This window comes from Tetrao urogallus, assembly GCF_951394365.1.
Source record: "Tetrao urogallus genome assembly, chromosome: Z".
Lineage (NCBI taxonomy): Eukaryota > Metazoa > Chordata > Aves > Galliformes > Phasianidae > Tetrao > Tetrao urogallus.
In genome coordinates, this window is record NC_136816.1 from 19921350 (window position 1) to 19935306 (window position 13957).

Consider the following 13957-nt stretch of genomic DNA (forward strand, 5'->3'; position numbering starts at 1 on the left):
AACCTGACAATCACTGGGAACTACAGTCAACATTCTTCTGCATCTGTTCCAAAAACCAGCAGATTGCTTTAGGGAGTTTGTTTCCCACCACCACCCCTTGAATTACAAAAGAACGCATATGAGACTAAAATTGTGTTTGCATTTCTAGAGAAAGAAAAACAAAAAACAAAGGACGTGCAAAAATTGCTGAGCAGCAGCAATCCTTTGAAGATGATGGCAGGTGGCAAATATTTTGTCTGTTTCAGTATTTGGAGCTGCTAAAGACATTTTTTTCTTCTCTCTCCTTGGATTTGGAAAACTGTTGGGCTATGTCCTACCAAGAGACCACACCTTCCAAGACAATTCAGGAGGATAAATGCCAGAAGTTGGATCTTCTCCTTTTTTTGTTCTGACAGTAGTATACAAGGGAAGAGGGAATGCAAAGTCTGCTACAAAGAATGCAGAAAAAAAGATTAAAACAAATTATCTGTGTAAAGTCAGAAAGCAGAAAAGAAATACAGCGATCATCATAGAGAGAACTGCTTGCTTTGGGACATAGTGCTATTCAGTTGCTCACTGCATACATAGCAAAGACACCTGAGGGAAAAGTGAGTTATAGCTTATTGTTTTAGAAATACATAACCTTTCTCCCACTCTGATTCAGTATGAATGATTACACCTATTTTGGGCCACACAAACTCAGGCTCAGTGTCTGGGAAGAATCTTGAAAATACTCTTCTTTATTGCCTCCGAGGAAGAATAAATCCCAGGCACTGGGCCTGGGCCCCTCTTCCATCTCAGCACAGTGCCGACACAATGCGGGAGCACTGCCCTACGCTGGCATGCAGGTGCAGCTGCAGGGATAGCTCACAGGTAAGAGGACCAAATGCCACCCAAATACGATCTTATTGCCACTGCATGCTGTGCCATACTGTTCTAACAAGATGAAGGCTATTTCCAGGTCCAGAACCTCGCATACACTCTCAGCCCCTGCCAGCTGGGGAGACTTAAACCCATCTCAAGAGCAGAAATTTGTTTTTCCCCATTGAAATGTCTCATACACAATTAAGAAAGAGATTAAACCCCACAATAATGACAGGAGATGGAGTCATTCCCAAAAGAACGCAAAACGCACACACATCTTTCTTGAGGATCCCATTCTCCTCACATCTGAGCCAGATGCAAAGGGCAAAGAAGCTCTGCTGGGAAAAGATTGCTTCTGCAAAGGGCTGCACAGGTTCCCCTGGCCAGCTGCAGCCCAGGGCAGCAACACCGGCCCCTGCCAGGGGAGCACGCTCAGCCCTGCAAGCTTGCGCAAACACTTACTGCATTCAGCCATGGCCAGCAGCTGGTAGGGATGAAGTATCCGGATGCAGAGGAGCCCATAGGAACTAGCAGCCCGCAAGCCTTTAATCTCTCTCTTTTTTTTTTTTTTTTTTTTTTTTTTCAGTTCTGAAGGCATGTGACTGGCCTTTACATACCAGGGCTGACCCCTCCCAGAGCCAGTGATTTCCTAAGAGCTGGGAAGGATGTTATCCTCCCGCTCGCTCAGCAGAACACGGAGTCACTGCAGGCTGTACATTACAACCTCACGCCACCTAGGGTCCGCGTGCCATTAATGCCCGCGATCTTCCCCGACAGCCGCTCGGAAACCGCGGGCCGGCCCCATTCCCAGGCAGCACGGCCGCCAGAAGCCCCCGATTCTCCTTTTGCAGCAGGGACGCCGCGTGCCATTTCCAGATGTAAAGCTCTCTGCTTCCATATGCACCCTCTCGTCCCATACGGAACCGAGAACTGTCAGTGATTTATAGCCTTCTCCCTCACCAACTAAGGCAGGTACTGGAAAACGTACTCCGCCTACACGCTTTCCCACACGCTCTACATATCATGGCAATATCCGCGCGTAGGGAGCTGCTGTGTTTTCGCTTTCGGTTTTTGTTTCTCTCAGCTGGAAGCACGGCTCCGGCAGAAGAGGAGAGGCGGGCAAAGCAGCGCGATGTCAGCCCGCCGCCCTTGGGAGCCCCCGCCCACCCCCCGCTTGCTCCGCCCACCCCTCGCTCGCCCCGCTGCCGGGCGCAGGACGCAGGGACCTCCGGCGGCTCTGCGCCGCACTGCAGGCGGGCACCGACCGGGATGGGGCAGTTTGCTTGTCAGCTGTGTCTGGTTCACCTGAGCATTACAATGATTTTCCATCTTGACAAATCACCTAAATAAACCCTGTGCAACCCTCAGCACTCAAACTTCACTCCTCAACAGCATGCTGCAACACCACAGTTCTTCTGTGGCTTCAATGCTATAGCATACATGATTTACCAGCCATCTGTGCCCCGGTATAAAACAGCACAATTTTAGACTATCTGTTAATTAAACTACTGTCTGGAGAATTACCCATTTGGGCACATCTGTGGCTGGCTGCTCTGCTGCAGCCACACTCTTTTATGCATACCCACCATAAGAAAGCAAACTCTCAGGCTTTGTACCTAACAGAGTCATGCAGATGGCAACAGCACTTGGTCAAAAACACACTTCTGTGAAAATGTTTGTTTTATTAGTAAGGAGAGAAGCTCCTTAAAAAGCTTCTGTTAGTATTTCTCTATCACTGCAAATTTAAACTCAAATGAACTTAATTCCTAATGAAATCCACACTAGGTGGGCAATCAGCACGTTTTCAAGCTCTGCCTGAGCTCACTTCATCCTCATGCTGTCTTGATAAGCCAGTGTGAACCTTACCTGAGGACACTTTTAAGCATGAGGGTCACCTAAGGCAACAATGATGGGGTAACAGAGTGCACACACTGCTTGTCTTCCACTACTCCACAGTCTTACAGCAATTGCAGGTTTCAGTGGAAGGAGCTGCAAGCGTCAGGACTTACCTTGGTTTCTAACTCTAAGCTCCTCATGAAGCTGACAAAACCACCTCTGCTCAATGAATAATTTACACTTGCAAACAAAAGGTCTAAACACATAAAACACCTTCTGCTACAAATGCCCAGGAAAGCTCAGACTACACAGTCCCATCTAAGGAAATAGTCTAAGGTCTACTAACATAATGTCCTGTCTCTGGAAGAGACTCAAGGCACCTTTGTCACTTGCAAGATCTCTCACTCCTCCACTGCTTTTGGCTGTACCCTTGTGCTGTGACCTGTCCATCTCCCCATTTCTCTTTGACAACACCTTATGAGGAAAGTTTCTCATGGTGCGAGTTTGTATAAACTTACAGAATTTTTTTATTACTTAGCCCAGTGTTTGCTTCTCCCATAACTCTCTTCTTAATTGTCTCTCCCTTTGCCTGAATCTTCAAAGTTTTTGCAACAATCCTTTCTCAGTAAGTTTCTAGTGCACTAGTTAAGAAAATCAGCCAACTAGTGCAGTTAACTAGGGCAAAGTGGGAGCCAAGCCTCGTCTCAACAGAAATAACTGGAAAAACTCTTGCTGATCTCAAGAGGAAAAGAGAGACACAACTTTAACATTCAGATCATGGGTTCGCTTGGACAAATCATCAGAGTGCACAGGATTTTACTTTTCCTAAAATTGCTGCTGGTAAATTCAGATGTAAGTGAAAACAAGAACATTCATCTGTATTGGGTCACTAACTTATCTGTGACAGATCCCAGAGATGCTACAACACAACTAATCCTTTTTCTTATTGCAGGCATCACAGAGAAACCTACAAAAATTTGCACATCTGTACTTCCTAATAAACAGTGGTTTGGATGGCTCTTTTCTCTTCTACAGCTCACTTTATTACACTAGGAATCAGTTAGTGTATGAAGCATGCAGTGTGCAGGATCATAATTACATTCTGAAATGGTCTGCTGAAATATACAAGGATTAAGAAAAATTAAGCACAAACACAGAAAGCCCATCCACTATTTTTACCTTCCCAAATGAGGAACTTCTGTGACATCTCCTCTGAAGAGTGCTTCGCTTACATTCCTTAAGCCATTGGCGATCCCTTCACAGCAGCTCTTTGCTTCCCCATCAGGGGGAAGATGAAAGACATCCATCTGTCCTGAGGCTGAAGTCCGCTCCAAAAACTGACTGCCCTCCTTCATACGCTGCTGGATCATTGGAGTGAGTGGCATCTCAAAACTGAAGTAGCTATCAGGCTCCGAGTATAATGTCTCCAAAGACTCTGCACTATAATATAAAGAGGTATTGTCTAGGATGTTTTCAAACTGCGAGCTGTACAGATCGGTGGAGACGTCAGATTGCCTTTGTCCAACCACATCTTCATATCCTCCCATGGTTGCTTTTCCCTCCTCCATGATTCTAGAAATGAATCACAAACAGCTTGTTTCAGTTTGGCACCTAAGGTTGGACCACTGAGAAGACCTCCTCATTCCTGACCTTTGAGAAAAGAAAGGTCTGTGCTTTGTACAGGAGAGCATTCAGTGGACAACACACTAGCTTCTCTCCTCATGCTGCCTCCACTTCCGACAGCACTATCTCCCTCTCTGCTTTGTTACAGTCTGAGGGACGTGAGATTCAATCTGATGGGCAAGAGGCAGGGGGGGAAGCACTATGTACAGCCTAATGTAAGGTAATGTCAGTTTGTCCACTCAGAAATTCACAAGCTCTCCACTAGTACCACTCTCACTGGCCATGCTTGAGAGACAAGCTGGAGCCACAAGCCCAGGTGGGCACTCTGTTGGCCTGGAGGAAGCCTCTCAAAACTGTGAAGCAAGCAAGATCCTGGGCTGAATCCTGCAAGACCACAGCTCACAGAGCATCAGGTAGGAAGATGGTTATTTTTTCAAGCTTCCCCCCATTTGAGACAATCCAGCAATTTTTGACACGCCTCATGATGAGACTTGTGTGCCCTCATGTGGCTGTAAGGGCCTGAGACCTAGGGGCGGATTTCAAGTGTTCACTGCCATCAGGGCTGAAATGGCTCTAGCACTAACCAGAGCAAAGTGCTCAGGGACCCAAAGGGACACATGCTGACTGGTTCACAGACACTGGTGCACCTGTCATTCCATCACAGACACAGTCAGTAAGGAAGAGCAATCAAATCAGGACACCCTTACAAAGAATGGCCCACACCACTCTTCCATGTGCTTGGCTCAAAACCAAAACGTCTAGCAGGGTACATGTGGGCAGACCTATGCAGTGCCTAAATTTAATGATATGCCACAGTTTCTTCATCACACAATCATTACCAGATTGCAAAAGACAATTCCACACTTCCAAATCTGAGCCTCATTTCCAACTCCAGCATTGTGGTGTGGACTGGGTTCAGCTAACTTCTGGCACTGCCCATGACCGTACACTAAACATTACTGTTTGCACCATGCTGCAGGCAGAAGACAAATGAAAAATGCTGCTGATGGCAAACCAAATGGTTTGTTCCCAAATGGGCAGACACAAGTCCCATGCTTGCAAGGAGAGACACCCATCCTTCCCCCCACATACCACTCAGGCACCATCTCACCTGCCATGATCTCTCGCTAGCACAGTGGTCTCCTCCTTGCTGCGGTTCCTCTTGTCCTTCACAAAAACTTCATCCTCCCCACTTTCATCAAGCAGCGCCAGAGGAGCAGCTCCACAGGCAGCTCCCACCCCAGGCTCTTCCCAGACCTCACTCTTAGCACTGTCTGGCAAGGTGACCAAGCTGGAGGCAATCATCAGTGGCACAGAGTGGCTCGATGTTTTGGGGAACGCTTTTCTCTCCACAGATGTGGTCTCCAGCACTGAATGCTTCTTTCTGCTCTGGTCCTCTGCTTTCTGCAGCCATAAAATCTCCACCCCTTGAAATTCTACATGTTTGCTCACAGCTGCCTCTTTAGAGAGCCTCCTCTCAGGACCCATTTTCATTCTGCCTTGACTGTAAGCTGAAAACTCCTCAGATTGCGCCCACCCCTCCACTGTGCTGGCCGCTTCCAGGTTTGTCACAGATGGTCTATGACAACTTGCCTCCTCTGCTGTGTGGACCTCCTCAGCTTTATTACTGGTGGCTTGCAAGGACTCAGACTGCTTTTCACCAGTCCATATTGTATCCAGATCTTTCTCTATGATCAAGTGCATTTTTTCCTCAGCTGTTTGCTTAGATGGAAGAGGCATGTCTGAGGGTTTTTCTTGGCCTGCTGCAACTGGTTCTCTGGCTGTCTGCACATTTTGGCAGCCAGGAACACTCTTTTCTTCCATGTGTGTCTCCGAATCAAGAGAAGTATTTGCTCTCTGTTGTACCTTTGTTGCTTCTAGCTGTTGAGAAATTTTCATAATCTCTGGCAAGTTACCCACAGGTTGCAAACCTTCTTCTGCAGTGTGCAGCTGTGCTGCCTTAACCTCAGCTCTAGGCTCATCTGCAGAAGCTGCAGACTGGGGAGGAGGCCTGCCAGGTATGTGGTAACAGTCCCGTTCTTCTGGACTGCAAGTCACAGGCTCTGCCTGGCTCTTTGATGAAGTCCTCAGTGCATCTCTACTTGCCTCCATAGTGCCGTATTCTGGAAATTCATTGATGATGGTGTGGGGCAGCAAAGTATTACTTCCATGGCCACTACCTGCAAAAAAAGAAAATAGAGTATGGATTTACCTAGTATACGCATAAGCAAAAAGCCTAACCTCCCCTCCCAGCTTTTTCATAACAGAGCAACTGCGTTCACTCCTGAAGGGAAAACACCACTCTGTTTAACTCACTTCTGCGTGCTCACACTGCTGTTATCCACAACTGATTCCTCTTACAAAGGAGTTTTTGGGCAGCCCTACTTTGGAAGCGTGTACTGCTGAGGAAGGAATGCCAAAAATGTCTGCTACACTTCGGAAAGGGTCCCAGTGGCCCATGAATATCTAAGGCCACATGCCAAATGCAAAACTGAAGAAAGCAGACATTCAGAGGTTCAACATCCATCCACAGCATGTGTCATACACATCAGTTTTTACTTAAAAATTACTTCTAGGTAATTTTCACTTATTAAGATGAAACACAAGGAAGGTAATCAGCCACACCTCATAGTAAATATTACAAAACCAATTATGTAAATTACATGGTAATTCAACTTTCTGCCAGTACTACCCTCCTGCTTTAGCAACTCAGGCAACTGAACAGAAATGCATGCATACCAAGTAGCTCTCATTTTCTCTTTGAAAAAGTAAATTCACTGCTTCACAAAAAGCCTGCTAGCACTCTCTCCTCATGCTGCTTCTCAAACCAATGTAGTAAACAAAGAGGGAGAGAAAACAATCGGTGGCATTTTCAAAGGAGCCGAGTACCCAGTGGCCCCTATTGTTCTTGGGTAACACACATCCAGTTGTTCTCAGAGCGAGGATGAATCAGCATGGATGGCACACTGATGCCTATCTGGCCACCTGATATCATGGTCCAAGGAGGAGATGAGCTTTCAGAAAAAGCAGCTGCAGCTGTGTTCACTGTAAACTTAGAGAAAGGCCTGGCCTGAGGTTTAAATTGCTTTAAACCAAATAACGAGACTAGATCCAAACACTACTCTGAAAAACATTACAAGGGACAGCTCTGAAACCAGTTATCCACTTGCACTTGGATGCTTTGCCCAGCTTGAGGTGTATCTCTGGGTGCTGTTCTACAAACACATGGCTGCCGCCGCTCCAACCTGGCCACAAGCCACTGCTGAGAAGAAACTCACATATCTGTTTAATGACAGGCTGAGTTCAAGGTAAGAGGGAGGATAATTTAATGCGAGTTCAGCATCGCACAAGTGTGGCTATGTATCTGCCAGTGGTAGATACACAGACAAGACAAGATGAAGCAGCCCATACCTGGCAGCTAACAAGAGAGTAGCTCTAACCACAGGGTTAATACTGCAATACTGCGCTTGAGGTGAGCATGCCCTGGATCAAACTGAAGATTCAGACTGTGCCAAGACACAGTTTCTTTCCTTGTAGGTTCTCTGGTATCTCTGCACCCTTGATTTATTCACTCCAGAATAAAACTTCAGTGGGTCAGATTTCATCAAGATGACTGGGCTGCCACTGAGGACAGTGTCTGGGCCAAGTAAGAATCTCCTCTGCTACAAGACTCACGCAGCCTCAGACCAAACAGTAAGATCCCACATGGCTGTGAAGTGCAGAAATTTGTCGACACCACACTGCTAGTCTGGCTCCATTGCAGGGTTTTCAGCTCACAGTTGCACATGCACTGGAGGAGTAACAAGACAGCAAAGTCTCCTGCCCCAAGATGAGCACTTCCAGATGTGCCTTTTCTGGGAGCTCCAGACAAGCAGCACCCACTGCACACAATTTCAACTGCACAACCACACCGGGGATGCATTCTCTGTCTGTTTTACAGCACCGGCACCAGGTCACCGTTTGGACATGCTTCTGCCAGGAAAAGACATGAAAAGAACAATGCTGTGCGGTTGCAGAGCTTTCGAACTTGCATCAGCACTAGCTCAACCTCAAGCCAGCAAAAGGCTCCCAACAGTTGAAATGAGCCCGGTGCATCACCCCCCCCAAACCTCCATGGAGCTGAGATGCAGCCAATGCATATTGAAGGCCAGTCTCCAACAAGGCCCCACATACAGTTTATGCCAAGCAGCCAGACTCGTCTCTGCTAATTGTTATCTTAGCTTCTGAACCGAGCTGACGGAAACAGAAGCAGCCTTATTTCTAGCCCTGAATGGTGAACACATTGCTGCATGCCTCTTCTATCGCCGGTGGCTGCTGCACACAGCAGAAAGCAGTCCCAAGAAAGTTTCCGGTTTGCTTCTCCTCCAAAATGTTTTCCATAAGCTAATCCCAATCAAATATTACCCTCCAGCAACCTCAGTACACTCAGGAAAAGCCAGGCACGTAGAACAGGCAGGTATGTATGCAGGCACAGAGACACATGGGGAAGGAGCATGGCATGCCTCTCTGAGAACACGCAAGCTGCAAGTGTTTCATGTGGGCAAGAGGGAAGCACTTCCACAGTATAAAATTAAGGCATTTTCTACAGCGATGTCTACAGCAGCAAAGCTTTGGCAGGACTTCTGCAGCTGCAGTGTGACCACAAACAAACGGGTTTCTTGCTTTCACAGCATCCTGGAGAAACATTATCTCATTCAGAGATGAATGGAAAAAGTTCATATGCAGCACCAAAGCAACAGCCTGTTCCCACTGCATGAAGTAGAGCCATACACAACACTGCCACAGTCTCTGCTCCATATAGACAGCAGCACCACCTGCACCTGCAAGAGGCAAAACCCTTCCCACTGCTCAGCACATCTCTTCAGGTGCCAGTGTCTGGAGCAAGCTGAGCTCTTTAAGGGAAACTCCTCCCTTATTCCCATCCACCACCACAGCATCATGTCTTGCTGCAGCTACTGGCATATCCTGTCTAATCCCATCCCCCAATATGACTGCATTACAAACAAGACTAGAAAAGCAACAACAAAATTTAAGGACTGCACTGAAGATGCGCAGGGAAAAAAAAACACCCACCACCAAACAAACAATGAAAGGACACAATCAGGTAACACCAATTTCTACTTTGCATTGAAAGCAGCTTCTTTCAACAGAGCAAAATTACAATGAGAGAAAAGGCTAAAATACCATGGGGGCGAGTGGCTAGAAAACGGAGACCGGGCGAATATAATCTAACAGCAACTGGCAGCCTTTCTGATGACTAGAGACTGAAAGAATTCATGACTTACATCAGGCATAGATATGATATTTCATAGATAAATAACCACTCCAATTCAATCAAGCTTGTCTGCAGCATAATAGAAGGAAATTCTAGGAAGAAAAATACAAGTTACAAGCATAGACAGACATTCTGTTCACAGGTACATTTTACAAAAGAATGGTGTGAGTGTCTCTCTCTATACATAATTTATATATATATATATGCATATATATGTATATATATATATAAGCTAGGAAGAGAAATCAGATATATTTGCTTGAACAGTCTCCTTACTCACAGAGGTTACTGTAGCTCCAGCAGTTACCCATTGGTCAAAGAAATAAAATGCACAGATCATCAGTTTATCTATAGCGATACCAGCTAATTCAATTGCTGCTGTTCTAGTCAACTGGAATCGAAATAGTTTCAAATTTCCTGGCAGCTGCTGCCCTGCACTGCACACAGTGATGTAAATGGAAGCTTTCTGAATATTATGAAACTGATGGGGGAACTGCAGTCTCATTCAGTCTATCGCCAGAGCTAAGGAGTCCACTTTGGCAGCTTGCAGGGGGAAAAAGATCTCCTCTAGTGAAGGCTGCCTGCTTGTGCTTAACTGCTGCTTGCTCTAGTAGTGTTCATGGAGGTATAAAGGGGCAGAATGGTGATCCTGAGAGTGTTGTGTTGGTTTTAGAGCAGAAGGTGTCTGATAGCATTTCAGCATTACTGAGCTGAAGGTTTCACACAACAGTGCAGTCATCTTGCATCCTATTTCTCTGCAGCTCTCAGCAGTGATCACTAGCAATGCGTGGGTGTAGCTGCATGCAGAATCGCAGCAGTGACCTCTTTCTACTGCAGACATTTGTCGCCTTTCTTTGTAAAAGCCAAATCAGGGCAGTATAAACAATGTGTACGTTACAAGGAAATGATCTCTGGGTGACAAAGTTGAATGAACAGATCACAGCCGCTGCAGCACTATCATTATCTGCACCCATACAAAGCAGGTGGGGGAGCCATGCAGATTGCACACTGCATCCAGCACTTCACCTAGAACTATTCAGATCTACAGGGCAGCACCTGCAGACTGAGCTGGAGCAGACCCTGCCTGTGGGAGAGCAGGGATGCTTCTCCATTGCTGTCAGTAGCTCTTTTTCCAAATGATGTCACTCTCCATGCCCTGATAGTCCTCTGCTAGCCAAAGCCAAGGGATTTACATAATGCGAGCACTGAGCTTTTCTGATCAGACTGCAGGCATCCACATACCAGGCAGCCTGCAGCCGCTCTGGGCTTTTGGACGTTGTGCTTACCCAGGAAAAGCTGAAGCCAGGCCTCCACCTGCCCAGCAGCACAGTGCAAAACACAGCATGGTGGAAATATGAGAGCTGACTGAAGCAGAGAGAGAAGTAGGGCCTATAAAATAGGTGCAAGTTAAACGCCACTGCTTTCTCCACACTCTCTTTGGCAAACACCCAGGACTGTGGAGGGGAACCAGCAGGGCCTAAGCAGAAGAAGCAATCATGCTGCCTGAAATCCCTCACCCCAAAGAAAAGAGGATCAGAAAAGGTTACAGACAAGCCCCAGAAACACAGATGCAGTGGAGGCCAACAGCCCAAACTGAGTCCATAGTTGAACTGACCAGCATAGGACAGGACTCCATCCACCAAGCTATTTCATGCTGCTCAGGAAGCCCCTGGCCCATAGGACATTAGAAGACCTTACCAGAGAAGTATCACTGTGTGTAGTTCTCTGTTCCCTAAATTCTAGTTTTGGCCACAAGAGGCTGCAGGAGGTGAACCTTCAGTCTGCTATGGGACAGCTGCTCTCTCATCAGATACAATACCAAGAGCCTCTCCAGCTGCAAGCAGTGCTCCAGCTCTTGCAACCTGCCATGCGGCACAGGTCACCACTGCTTGTGAAAAGGAGACCGAGAAGGGCTTCCAGGCTGCACACTGAAATACTGTCCATTAAGAAAGCAACGACCAGAATAGCATGTTATTAATTTCTTTCACAGAGTTTTTTCTTTTTTTTTTTTCCCCAGAGGTAAATGGGGTTTGAAAGTTTCTGGTGTAACTCAAACTGCACTGAACTACAAGTTCTCCCCTGGTCACCTCGTTGTTCCTCAGGCTGCAAGAAGGATGGCACCTTGCCACAGCAGACTGCAGGCCCACACTGAGCTCAGAACAGGACCCAGTCCAAAACTAACACACAGCACGTGCTGGGAGAGCTTAGTGGGAGGGATTATATGCTACAAATTGCTGCATGGGCTGCAGATGGTCAGTGAGATAGCTCAGTCCCCAGAGTCATTACCCTGGAAAGCAAATGTGTAGAGTGAAACAGTTCTAGCATGAGAGCGAATGGGAGGGAATACAAAGGGAAAAACTGGGCTTCTGTTGTGACATGGGTACGTCTTGCTAAATGCAAGGTATTTTTCTTCTTCAATACAACCCCCAGTGACTGTCAGAACATCAACTTTGGGGTTTAAAAAGCTGGAAAGCATAAACACTGATCCCCAAATTCAAATGGCAAATCCAGAAAGAATCCAAACTTTACAATTTATCCACTGCAGAAAGGAAGCTCCTAAAAGATGATTTTCCAGGTTCAGACAGATGTAGTGATATCAAGAATTATTTTAAAAACCTCCAGCTGACAGAGTAATCTTCTGGAGCAATGACAACCCACAGCTGCTTTGACACTAACAGTCTACCAAGGGAGGACTCCCTGTATGCACTTGTATTTAAGTATTTAAAATACTGTGTTTTTAACAAATCTTTTAAGAAGCAGCAAAAATCCTTGAAACAGAAATACAGAAAAACCTCTCTAGATTTCAAGGTAGCAATGATGTCTTTAAAAAAAAAAAAATGCAACTATACAGTTCATCACAAATCTGAGAAACTCTTGGTCCTCGCAGCAGTCACTGAGGAAACCAGACACACCCACAGGAAAGGATGTTCTTTGTTGCATTTTGAGATTCAGGATCAATAAAACAGGCTAAAAAGAAGGCATCCTATGCAGTCATCAAAACATCCGAGGAGCTGGATATCAAGTTACACAGTTAAAATAAAAATAGGGCATGGAGGGATGTACGTGTCTCTTCAGGCTTTGCTGATGAAGGTGTGGTTGGACACTGCATGGGAACTCTTCAGGAACTGGCAGGGTGAACAAGATTCCCTTCCTCAGGAAGCTGAGCAGTCTTAAATAAACAACACAGGATTCCAGAGCAGAAGCTGCTCTGTGTCAGATGGTGAGTAGGAAAAGTATTTATTGTACCATGTTATGCTTTTTCAGTATGATACCACACCAGAACTCCATCTACCTGTGCAATTATAATATTCTAACTGTTCATTATCAAGACTCCCTGAGGAGCAGGACAACATGCTGCTATTCCTCCAGAAGACTTTAGAGATGAACCAGGACAACAACCTGTCAGAGGGCTTATGCCTATGTGCTGCCTCCCTCATCCTCCTCAAGAAGTGATGGGGCTGAGAGGTGCCCATGGCAAGGACAAGCAACAATGCAGCTGTGCCCCGCTGTGCCCACGTATGGCATCACATCAGCCACCAAAGACCCTCCTTTTGTGCTCATGAGCAGGGCTCCATCATGCCGGGAAAACGTTTCTACTCAGCTGCTGCTGTGCTCTGCCTGCACCATGTACAATTAGGGTGCCTGAAGGAGACCAGCCAGCACCAAGGGCAGCTGGCAACAACAGCCCCCAACTATCATGCACAGCCAGCAAAAGAGGTAATTACTGCCTCCATCTGGCATTTCCTAGCCACTGAGTGTTTAATTCTGTGCTTTTAAAATCAATAAACAAATAGCCCATGTTTTAACTATAATTCCTACTAAACCCCTGCCCTTCAAACAGCTTTGTTGTTTACTGAGTCAAGGATGTGGCAATCTCCTCCCTGCAGCTGTAGGTTATGATAACTTGTTAAAGTGCAGGTCTCAAGACGTGCAATTTCTTCCTGCAGAGCAATGAGCTTCACATAATGTCTCACTACCCAGCAGAGACAGCAAACATCAGGGACAGCCACAAGAAAAAGTAGAAATGCACACTATCATTTAAAAACCCTTGCCAGTCTTCAGCATGTCACAAACAATGGTAGGACCCTAGAAACAATAAGCTTACAGATTCAAGTGTACGTAACACTGAATTTCCACTGAGCGTGTAAGCACCACATCTTAGCTTTTCAGATTTCAGTCTTAAAGTGCATCCCTGCTAAATGTTGTGGAGTGGATCTCAAATGTACATACGTATCTTCAGGGGCTCTGTCACTGCAAACTGGACTTAGAAATCTGGCAGCCCTTCAGTCCTCACAGAATGCCCTTTTGCACCTTTTCAGGAAAGAAAAGCCGCAGACGAAAACACCATACTGGGGAGGACAGACTTTCAATGCTGCCTGG

At 46.3% G+C, this 13957-nt stretch overlaps 1 protein-coding gene across 1 annotated transcript in view; it reads right to left on the reverse strand.

Moving 5' to 3' along the window:
• The window catches only part of PSD3 (pleckstrin and Sec7 domain containing 3), a gene marked incomplete at both ends in the record, with an annotated part of 111730 nt that overhangs the window by 88291 nt on the left and 9482 nt on the right, over positions 1 to 13957 (reverse strand). The window contains 2 exons of the mRNA XM_079548121.1: positions 3859 to 4251; positions 5414 to 6478. Of these exons, the coding sequence (XP_079404247.1) occupies positions 3859 to 4251; positions 5414 to 6478 (1458 nt within the window). The remainder of the gene's footprint in view (positions 1 to 3858; positions 4252 to 5413; positions 6479 to 13957) is intronic.